Here is an 11,710-nt window from a genome sequence, read left to right on the forward strand (position 1 = left end):
TGACAATAAACAATTTAAAAATTAACAGCAAATTAGGACATTGAAAATATATGAGCTAATCCACACACCCCACTTGCGCAATGAACATTTGAATAATAAAAAAACCACAAAGGATACTAATCAATTAGATTGTTTTGCATATTTTAATCTGGAGTTTTAGTAGAGTAAATTATTAGGAAGGCTGATTCATGGACTGTTCACATTTTATAACGTTACATTAGTTTTTCAAAATATTACCCTTTCTACACCAAATTTGTGATTCCAGTCATTTTATGTATTTATTTATTTTTTAGGAGAGGATTCTGTTAAGCTGCATTCCACAAAGCAGGAGAAACATCTTAGCACATCAGCACTGCTGGTCCTGGGCACTCCACTGAGGTGCCACCTGCACCCACACTTCAGCATCAGAAAAAGAACTTGAACTTCCTGACTCCGAGTCTGGCTCACTCAGCACATCTAAGTCCCATTCCGTACTAGACTCACTTTGAGCATCGTCTTCCTCAGTGATGAAGCTCTGACCAGGTACGAGGCAAGAGGGGTAAACACGAGCACAGAGGCAAATAAAGCCAGACTCAAACTGCAGAAGACCTAACATGGCGCCTACGGTAACCCACTGGTCTCCCCTTGCGTCATATTCATACACAGTCACCCGGTTCTTTATCCACTGAGGGCTGGTGGATGTAACCAGCAGCAACTTTTGGTCGTGATTGACAATCTGGTAGTTGTGGACCTCTGAGTCCAAGGGAATATTCTGAATCCGCCTCCACTCTCCCCTGGCTGGGTTGTAGACCTTCATGACTGGTATGTCACAGATACAATAGATCTCATCGTTGAAGACACACGCTTCCTGAAAGTTGCTGCAATTAAGAGAAGCACAGCTCAGCCACAGATTGTGGCTAGGGTCATAGCAGAGCATGCGCTTACTGTTGACAGCATAGAGATAGTTCTGAACCACTAGGAGTTCAAAGGAATAGAAGGAATGGGGCACAGGAGCCACCAGCGCCCACTGGTTCCTCTGAACGCTGTAGCATTCCACTTCCTTCAACTTCACTCCGGTCACAGGGTCTCGGCCACCCAAAATGTAAAGGTAGCCATTGAGATAGGCCACATCCATGCCCTCGCGACACAGCAAGCAGTCTGCGAGTTGCTGCCAGCTATTTTGGGCTGGTTTGTACACCCAGAGGTCTTTCCTGGGCTGGGCAGCTAGATAGATGTCATGGTCTGGAGAGACGCAGACAGCAGAGGAAGTTATGGTCTTAGTGCGAGCCAAGGTGGTTAACGGCGAAGGCATTGTGAAAGTGTCCCCCGAGTATGGATCGTAGCAGAGAAAGGGATTTCGGGGATGTCCAAAGAAGATCACCATCTCCTTGGCACACATACCCAGCCTCTGGGGTGGATTTTCTCCTGCAGATACAAGCGAGCTGCTGCTGCTCCTGCTGCTGGTGCCGCTGTCTGGCACGGGCCCCAGTGCCTTGCACAACATGTCACCAGAGCGCATCCGCCGGGCCCCTTCAATGACGTCCAGGCAGTACTTCCTCACGATGGGCTTGGTCAGCAGCCCTTCCAGGTAGCTCCAATCGCCTTCGGTGAAGAGCGACCAGCGGATACACCTGAGGACTTCGGCAGCGCTGGGACCCCGCTCTTCCGGGGCGGCTTCCAGCCACTGCAGGGCCACGTGGCACACCGTCAGCTCACTCGCTACGTCCAGACTGTCCAGGCGCAGAATGGCCAGCAGCTGGGCCAGCGTCAGGTCGGCCAGAGACTCCTCCCGCACCGAACTCATCCCGCTGAGCTGCTTGAAGTTGTGAGCTATATAGGCCTGGGCCTGAGATCTCAGCTTGGGGTGGCCAAAGGCGTCGGCAAACTTGAGGATGGCCGTGCAGTTGGCCAGATCCAGGCGGCGGGCTAGGAAGGAGGCGCAGGCTTCCCGCACGTACTCGAGCTGCAGCATGTCGGAGGCGGCGTACAGGCGCTGCACGTTGGCCTCGCTCAGGGACACACGGCCCGTGTAGCAGTACTCCACCAGGACCTCGAAGGACGCGGCGTCCACACCGTGCAGGGTCACACTGGCCTGCTGGCTCTCGTGCATGCCGCCCGTGAACATGCTCCGGAAGTAGGGGCACGCGGCGGCCAGCACGTTGCGGTTGCAGGAGAACAGGCGCCCGCTGCCAGGCCCGCAGCCGGGCGACACCACCTCGATGGTCACATCGCACAGCAGCCGCGCGTCATAGAACGACTTGAGCTGTGCCAGCAGGGCTGCAGAATGGGCCGAGTCCTGTAACTCCTCTGGCCCCGTGAAAAAGGCTGAAACCGAGGCTTTGGAAACCGTCGCGGGCCGCCGCCCGCCGCGGGCGCTGGCGAGGCGGTGAGGACGCGGAGCCTCTTCCCGGGACTGCATGGTGCAGGCGGCGGCGCGCGCGGGCGAGAACGGCCGCAGGGACGCGGCGTGGCTCCTCCTCACTCGCTAGGACAGCGAGTCCCGGAACAGCCTGGGCACGGTCTGGCCCCGGCGCCCGGGGCCGCGGCCCTTTATCGCGTAGACAGTGGCGGACACACCCTCTGTAACCTCGGCGCGCTCTCCGTGACTCAGTCGCCCTCAGCGGACCTGCTGGTGGGGCCCAGAGCCGCCACCTTAAAGAGCCCACCGCTCTGTTGGAAGCCAGGCGGAAGCTCAGGGCCTCCTTTATTTGCTTCTTGCTCTTCTTTCAAGCACTTCTGTGGACCCGCGTGTTCCCTGCACCGAAGAACGCTCCCCGTTTGGGTGCGGATATTTACAATGTCGAATAGAGCTCCGTTGTAGTATTACGTTTCGCCAGAAGGTGTCACTCTCACAGGTTGCCCACAAGTGGAAATAATATTGCATGTGCTGAATGTAAAGTAACTTGGAGTAACGGTGATCCCCCATGGTCCCGTGAAAGAGACAAAAAGGAGGAAAAGCTAGTTTTGGTAAACTTACAATTATAGATCCTCAATAGCAACTTACATATTTAATTGATTCATGTAGTTATTTCAAATTATATATTATAGAAAGTCATATTAATTTATATATGTTGCATTTATTCAAACTAATTTCTTTCTTTCTTTTTTTTTTGACAGGCAGAGTGGACAGTGAGAGAGAGACAGAGAGAAAGGTCTTCCTTTGCCGTTGGTTCACCCCCCAATTGGCCGCTGCGGCCGGCGCTGATCCGAAGCCAGGAGCCAGGTGCTTCTCCTGGTCTCCCACGCGGGTGCAGGGCCCAAGGACTTAGGCCATCCTCCACTGCCTTCCCGGGCCACAGCAGAGAGCTGGACAGGAAGAGGAGCGCCCTGACTGGGACTAGAACCCGGGGTGCTGGCGCCGCAGGCAGAGGATTAGCCTAGTGAGCAGCGGCACCGGCCGTAAACTAATTTCTTATAGAAGAATTTAATCGAAGGTCTTCACAAATATCTTTCATTAAGTCTTTATTATTACCAGAGCCACTTAAGAAAACTTTCATTTGAGAACACTCCTACTTTCAAACTCAGAAAAGTCACAAGACTCAGAATAGAACATTGAATATCCATATACTTCTTACCCAGATTCACCTGTTCACATTTTGTGACATTTGCTTTATCCATTGGTATCTGTTTCTCTCTGTGTAAGCAAAGCATGTATTTTTTTCTGAGCTATTTAATTATCTCCAAATACTTTGGTATGTATTTCCTAAATAAATGGTATTCTCATGCACTCTTAAGTACAACCATGAGCTCCACTAATGGAACCCCCCCACCCCAAATCTGTGGCCATATTCTGGCTGGCTCCATCATGACCTCGCAGGTTGCCCTGCTCCAGGACAAGGATCCAGTCTAGAATCATTGCATTGGTCATCAAGTTGCTGCATCTCTCTGGGCCCTCATCATCGGGAACATTTCCATAGCTTGTACTCTTGTTTTATGACCTTGGTGTTTTTGAAGAATACAGTCCCTTCCATGCCATTCTTTTAAAATGAAAGGTTTCCTCTTTTTGATTTGTTAATATTTCCTCATGGCTAGACTGGTGTTCTGTGCCAGAATGCTGGAAAGCAGGGCTGGGCCTCTCAGGGTGTCCTGTCTCGCGGCATATGGCACCCATCTGCTCTCAGTGGCGATCCTCATTTTCATTTCTTGGTCCAAGTGTTGTCCAGTTTCCCCGTGGGAGAGCCACCCACATTCCAGAAACTCTGCCTGGCATTCAGCTTGCATTTCTCACTGTTAGTCTTCACAGCCATTTTGCAAGCAAGGCTTTTGTCTTCTCACCATACTGATAAGGTGGCTGTGCCTGGTGAGACTGAGATGTTTCAAGGCGATGCGCTGATGAGGCTGGTGTCTGGATCAGGTGCATCTAGGCCTTTTCCACATCTCCACTGTGCTGCCCAGGTTGAGATGATCCGAGTATATTTCATAAACTGGTGCCTTCCCGTGTTATCTGCTTTATTAATAAAACCCTGCCAAAATTAGTGCACTTTATTGTAGGGCTGATGTGTGGTCTTCAGAGTTAAGCATGACCTTGAACTTCTTCATATTAAGGGGTGAGAAGGAGCTGAGAAAATTTCATCTTGTATTGCTGTACCTCGATGAGCTAATATAAGAAACTACAGTAACTATAGTGTTAATAATTTTTATTAAAGAAATCAGAAATATATATTTTCAATTCTCCAGGAGCACTTTGCTCCTGATTTTCAAGTCTCATTGCAATTCCTAGTTAATAAAAACATGTTTTAATATGCCGGCAGAAAATTGATACTCTTTCCAATCTGTGCCATGAAACAAATAAAATGTGGGGAAGAAATTGAGCTCTCATTGCAGAAATGGAAAATGGATTTTTAAAAGTTCAGATCATTACCAAGGGTAATTTTCTTATAATAAGTTTAACACAGACTTGCTCAATGCAAAACTTTACCGGGGAAAATGATTGCTTTTGAAATAGATGAAAGAGAGCGGCAAGATATTCTCGGAACTGCTGTTCTAGAAGCCACTGTGGATTTAGGTGCAGGGGCTGCTGCCGCACAGTGCCAGGGCAAGGCCTATGGGGCCGCAGGTGGACATGCGCTTGGTGCTTATTTCTGAGCAGGAAGTGAGGTCAGTGGCCAGCTGGGGAGGTTGCTCCCTCTCCTGGGGGCTGTGTGCTGCTTCCTGCCTGGCCCAGGAATTTGAATCCTGCTGTTTCCTTCTAGAAACCTCCATGCTCTTGGGAATGGAGTGTGATGCACGTTGCTTATTACATGGATGCATAATGAGGTCTGACCCAGTGTGCTTCTGAGCGTCTGGGGCAATTGTACTTCTCAGCCTCCTTGGATCAGGGTAAGCCTCTGTCACCAACAGGAGTGAAAATGGAGCTTAACTCCACATTCTAAAGCCTTTAAATAGATCATAAGAGGTATTATGAATAACTTTATGCCAATAAGTCTGATAATTTGGATGCAATACAATTTTAAAGGACAATAGCATAGCTTACTAAAAGTGACACACAGAAATTAGGCTTTTCCAGTATCTGTTAAAAAATTGAATTCTAATGTAGTGAAGAAAGAGAATGCCAGAGCCCCTATCTGCTGGCTTACTTCCCTATCACCCACAGTCGTCTTCTTGCTGGGACCAAAGCTGCAGACCAGGAACTCAACCCAGGTCTCCACATGGTGACAGGAACCCAATCCCTTGAGTCATCATTGCTGCCTCCCAAGGCCTGCGTTAGTGGGAAGTGGAGTCAGTTGTTGGACCCTGGAACTCTGGGGTAGGAGACAGGCATATTAACTGCTGTCTTCTAACTTAAAATCTTTCTCACAAAGAAATCTCCAAGTTCAGATAGCTTTTCTCATGAATTTATCAGAATATTATAAGAAGAAATGACACAGTTATCACCCAAGCTCCTCCAGAAAATAGAAAAAAATTAGAATATTCTCAATCAGTATCTTGAGAATAGAATAATCATACAAATATTGGACAAGGACGGTCAAAGAAAGGAAAATTACAAGTCAATTTCACTTGTAAACATCATTGCCAAAGAATCACAAACAAAATATTCTCAAAACAGAAAACAACATTGTATTAAGGATTTCAAGGTTGGTATAGTGTTAGGAAATTAATGCAGTGAGCTACAGTATTAGAATAAAGGAGAATAATTATGTAATTATCTAAATAAATGAAGAAAAATCACTTGACAAAGTTTCAATAATGATTCATGACAAAGACACTTAGCAAATGAGAAATGAATTGGAGCCTCCTAAATATGGTGAAAACTACCTTTTAAAGTAGCACTCACAAAGTCACACTTTCGTGTGAAACAGTGTGGGCTTTCCCCCGACCCTGCAGTCACCACTTCCACTCCATGCTGTGCTGACATTCCAGCCAGTGCAATGAGGCAAGAACAAAACTAGGATGGGAGGAGAAGAAATAAAACTATTATTGATTGCCAATGATGTGATTGTGGGTATGTAGAAAATCCAAAAGAATTAGAATGAGTAAGTGAAATTAGCTGTGCTGGCAATACAATGTTACTGTATTATGATTAATTTTTATTTCAACATACCAGCCAAAACTCCAAACTGAAATTTAAAACAGGGTGCCATTTACAATAGTGACAAAAATTAGGTATAACTTCGGAGTAAATGAAAAAATGCTTTGCAAAATCTCTGTGCAAAATATTTCAGAGCATTGTTGAGGGGAATTAAGGTAGAACTAATAAACTGAGAGACATATGATATTCTTATATTGAGAGATTTACTATTATACAGATGTAAGATATATCCAAATTGATTCACAGATTGCATATTTCCATAATTAAAACTGCAAGTGGGATTTTTTTTTTCTGAAATGGACGATCTGGTTCTCAAATCTGTATGGAATTGCAAAGGGCACAGGAGAGCCGTGACAGTATCTAAAAAAGGAAACAGAAAGAGACAAAAGTGAACATACAAAAACCAGCAGAAATTCAAACACAGACACACAAGTGCACGCTGCTGAGCAGACTCTAGCAGACGTCAGATCTATTAGAATAGCATGGTTGCATTCAGGAATTGGTAACCGGGGCTGGTGTTGTGGCATAGCTGGGGTTAGCTGCATGGGCCACTGGCACCCCAAGTGCACATCGTTTCCCTCCTGATATTGCACCTGGGAAGGCAGCAGATGATGGCCCACGTACTTGGATCCCTGCCACCAGTGTTGGAGACCCAAATGGAGTTCCTGGGCTCCCCTCGGCCCAGCCCCTATTGTTGTGGCCATTTGGGGAGTGAACCAGTAAATAGAAGCTCTCTTTGTCTCTGTCTATCTCTATCTCTCTCTGTCACTCTGCTTTTTAAAAAATAAAAAATAATCTTATTTTTTAAAAATAAGAACAGATAATAAGATCAATGGCACATCCCAGAGTAGGAACAGACCCACACATCACAGTCACTTGGTTTACTTCTGGGTGATACTGCAGTGCAGTGGGAATCAGATGAACTTTTCAGCAAATGATGTTCAGTATCCACAGGGAACATTATCTTGACATCTGCACAACATAGAGAAAAAAAGAATTCCACAAGCGTAAAAAAACACACTTCAGTTAGATTACAGCTATAAATAAAGCTTGTAGAAGAAAATAGCATTGTCTTCAGGAGCATGAACAAAAGGAGTTTTTTTTTTTATTTAAACAAGAAGCAAAAGCTGTAGAAATAAAGGCAAAGATTGATTGACCTGACTCCATCAAAAGAAAGGCCATTTAAAGAAAAGACTTCTTTAAGAGAGTGAAAAGTTGGTCTTCAAAGGGGGAGAACATATTTTAAGAGATGAATGTAACACAAAACCAGGCTCCAGACTATATAAAGAAGTCCTTTAAATCTGTAAGAGCAGGTGTATCCTCCAATGACAGAATGACAGAATATAGCTCTCAACTTATTTAGATCTTTTCTGTCATCAGAGGTCTGTGGTTTTTAGTGTCTAATTCTTGTCTGTCTTTTGGCAGATTCATCCCTAAGTAGTTCATGATTTTTGATGCTATCATGAATTATACTTAAAAAGTATTGATTCATATTTGGTTGTTGAGAGTGGGTACAAATGAATTTGATTCTTGTATGTTGATTCATGATGGACAGAGAACATATATTACATGAATATATATGTGTGTATGTATATATATATTATATGTACATATACCTATGTCCACATATATAGACATATACTTGTTTTATAGTCCAGAATATGATCTATCTTAATAAATACTCTATTGGCACTTTCTGTCTTTGTGTTCTGTCAATCACTGAGAGTGAGGCATTAAGATCTCCCACTGCAATGTTTGGAATTAGCTGTCTGTGACTCCTTGGAATTCTGTCACTTTTGACATCATGGGTTTTGAAATCCTGTTATTGGGGCATCAGCATTTAGCACTGTTAGAGTCTCTTGATGAACTGACACCTTGTCTTTAAGCCATGAGGGGTTGGACTCCTGGAGCTGTTCACAGCCTGAAGCCCACCATGTCTGATAGCAACACCACCTCTCCAGCTTTCTTCTGGGCGCTGCTGTTATCTGTTCATAACCACAGCCTCTTTTCTCTCCCCTGCCTCTGCCTTAGCTTGGCAGCCACTGATTTGTGTTCATCTCGAGAATTCTGTCATTTTGAGAATGTTATGGAAATTATTCATGACCTGTACACACCTTTAGAGGCCTGTTGGGAACCATTTAAGTTGTTGCATGTATAAATCATTTGCTTCTTTTTCCTGCTTTGTACTATTCCATGGGAGGCATAACCCATAGTTAGTTCAGCCATGCACCTGTTGAAGGACATTCACATTGTTTACCCTTTTTGGCTATTACCAATGTAATTGCTATGAGCATTTGTGTACAGCTTCTTTTATGTTTTTAAAGTTTTTTTGTGACAATTTGGATGTTAAGGCCAGCGCCGTGGCTTAACAGGCTAATCCTCCGCCTTGCGGCGCCGGCACACCGGGTTCTAGTCCCAGTTGGGGCACCGGATTCTATCCCGGTTGCCCCTCTTCCAGGCCACCTCTCTGCTATGGCCCGGGAAGGCAGTGGAGGATGGCCCAAGTGCTTGGGCCCTGCACCCGCATGGGAGACCAGGAGAAGCACCTGGCTCCTGGCTTCGGATCAGCGAGATGCGCCGGCCGCAGTGGCCATTGGAGGGTGAACCAACGGCAAAAAGGAAGACCTTTCTCTCTGTCTCTCTCTCTCTCACTATCCACTCTGCCTGTCAAAAAAAAAAAAAAAACAAAAAAAAAAAAAAACAAAAAAACAAAAACCAAAAAAAACCCAGACAATTTGGATGTTAAGTTGGCTTTTTTGGCAGAGTTACAGAAAGGCAAAAGCAGGGGGAGAGAGAGAGAGAGAGAGAGAGAGAGAGAGAGAGATTGATTCCATCTGGTAGTTCACTCCCCTGATGGTGGCAAAGGCTGGAGTTGCACTGGTCTGAAGCCAGGAGCTAGGAGCTTCTTCTGGGCCTCCCAGAAGCAGATGCAGGGGCCCAAGGGCTTGGACCATCTTCTACTGCTTTCTCAAGCCATAGCAGAGAGCTGGGTCAGAAATGAAGCTGCCGGGACTTGAATGGGTGCCCATATGGGATGCTGGCATTGCAGGCAGTGGCTTTACCTACTATACCACAGCGCCAGTCCCCAGGTTATTTTCTGAACATTAATCTTTATGTCTCTGGGATAGAAGGGCCCCATAGTACAATTGCTGGGCTATTTAGTGTTAAAAGAGATTGCTTAGTTATTTTCCAGGTGGCTGTACCACTTCGCACTCCTACTAGCAATACAGGAGACATCCGGCTCCTCCACACATGAGCCAGCCTTTGTACCTCGGGTTAAAGCCATTTGATTATGATGTGTCTCACTGCAGATTTCTTACTGTTTCTTGTGCTTGGTGTTTACTTTGCTTCTTAGATTTCTGAAATTATAGTTTTGTCATTGCAGTTTTTGTAAGATTTGCATTTCTAGGGTAATTGTTTTTTCTCTCCCTCCCACAGTCTCTGTTCTATCAGGGATTCCATGTACACATATGTTAGTTTGCTTAAAGTTGTTCTACTGATACCATTTCTTTTCTTTTTCTGTTTTTCTTGCTTTTTTTATTTCGTGTTTCATTTGGATAGCTGTTTTTGATATGTCTCCAAGTTTGTCTGCATTTGCTTTTCTAATGCAATGTCTTTATTTCTTCTGTCTTTCAAAGATTTATTTATTCATTTGCTTAAAAGGCAGAGTGACAGAGAGAGCAAGAACGAGAGCGAGATAGAAAGAGCTGTAATGGTTAGTACTTGGCCAACTCAAAGCCAGGAGCCCAGAACTGCATCTGGGTCTCCCACATGGGTGGCAGGGCTCCATGTACTTGGGCCGTCAGCCACTGAGTTCAAAGGTGCATAAGCAGGGAGCTGACTCAGAAGTGTAGCAGCCAGGATTCAAAACAAGTGCTATGATGTGGGTGGCAGGTGTCACAAGCAGTGGCTTAACTCTGTGTGCCACAATACAGGCTCTTCCAGTATGCTTTCCAGTTCACGCGTTGTAGTCTTTATCTCAGTGATTTTTAAAAAAATTTGCTTATTTACTTGTGAGGCAGAGTTACAGACAGAGGGAGGGAGAGACAGAGAAAGGTCTTCCACCTGCTGGTTCACTCCCCAAATGGCCGCAATGGCCAGAGCAGGGCAGATCTGAAGCTAGGAGCCAGGAGCTTCTTCTGGGTCTCCCACACGGGTACAGGGACCCAAGGACTTGGGCCATCTTCCACTGCTTTCCCAGGCCATAGCAGAGAGCTAGATCAGAAGAGGATTAACCGGGACTCGAACTTGTGCCCATATGGGATGTTGGCACTGCAGGTGGAGGCTTAGCCTACTATAGCACAGCGCTGGCCCCTCTCAGTGAGTTCTGTTTCATTCTTTTTCAAATCCTCACACCTGTACTTAACTTCCATCATAGACAGAGCACAGTTTTACTACTGTCTCGATGCCATGCCTACTCTCTGCACCCTGGCCACCTCCTTGGCCCCTCTGCACTGTCTCCTCATCAGGCAGAGTCTGTTGGGCTGTACTGTGGGTGGCTCTCTTTGAGGCAAGGACAAGGGAGCTGTAGAACCCGGGTGGATGGCATGATCTTCTCTGTGGTGGTTTCCACTTTGAGCAGAGTTAAAAACAAACAGAGAATTCAGAATTGCACCCTTGAGACATTTCACAGAATGTATCCAAGGGAATCCTTCAAAAGAAGGGGTCTCTGGGCTGCTGCTGTGGTGTACTGGGCTAAGCCTCTGCTGAAGCACTGGCAATCCATGTGGGCAGGTTTGAGTCCCAGCTGCTTCTCTTCTGATCCAGCTCCCTGCTTATGGCCTAGGAAACCAGTGGAAGATGACTCAAGTGCTTGGGCCCTTGCACCCGCATAGGAGACCCAGAAGAAGCTCCTGGCTCCTGGCTTCAGATCTACCCAGCTGTGGCTGCTATAACCATCTGGAGAGTGAACCAGTAGATGGAAGATTCTCTCTCTCTCTCTCTCTCTCTCTCTCTCTCTCTCTCACTATGCCTTTTAAAAACCCACAGAATAGTTAGAATCTAGTGTGGGGTTTAGACAAGAAAATAGCCCATTGATAGTTGAGTGGCTAGCTGCTGTCTGAAAAAGCCACTGGAAAGGTGGGATTTACCTTCCACTCACTGGAACTTCAGTCCCCATGGAAACAAGGTTATTAATATTGGTCCACACTACTATGGATGCCAGGTGAGGCCTCCACTAGTCAGCACACAGATGCGGCCCTG

At 46.0% G+C, this 11,710-nt stretch overlaps 1 protein-coding gene across 1 annotated transcript; it reads right to left on the reverse strand.

The window, feature by feature from the left end:
• Positions 1–346: 346 nt before the first annotated feature.
• LOC133762801 (kelch repeat and BTB domain-containing protein 7-like) lies at positions 347–2,398 on the reverse strand. The gene has a single exon (XM_062195743.1). The coding sequence runs from the start codon at positions 2,396–2,398 to the stop codon at positions 347–349; it is 2,052 nt and encodes a 683-aa protein (XP_062051727.1).
• Between the last annotated feature and the right edge of the window lie 9,312 nt (positions 2,399–11,710).

The sequence above is a fragment of the Lepus europaeus genome, chromosome 1 (genome assembly GCF_033115175.1).
Source record: "Lepus europaeus isolate LE1 chromosome 1, mLepTim1.pri, whole genome shotgun sequence".
NCBI lineage: Eukaryota > Metazoa > Chordata > Mammalia > Lagomorpha > Leporidae > Lepus > Lepus europaeus.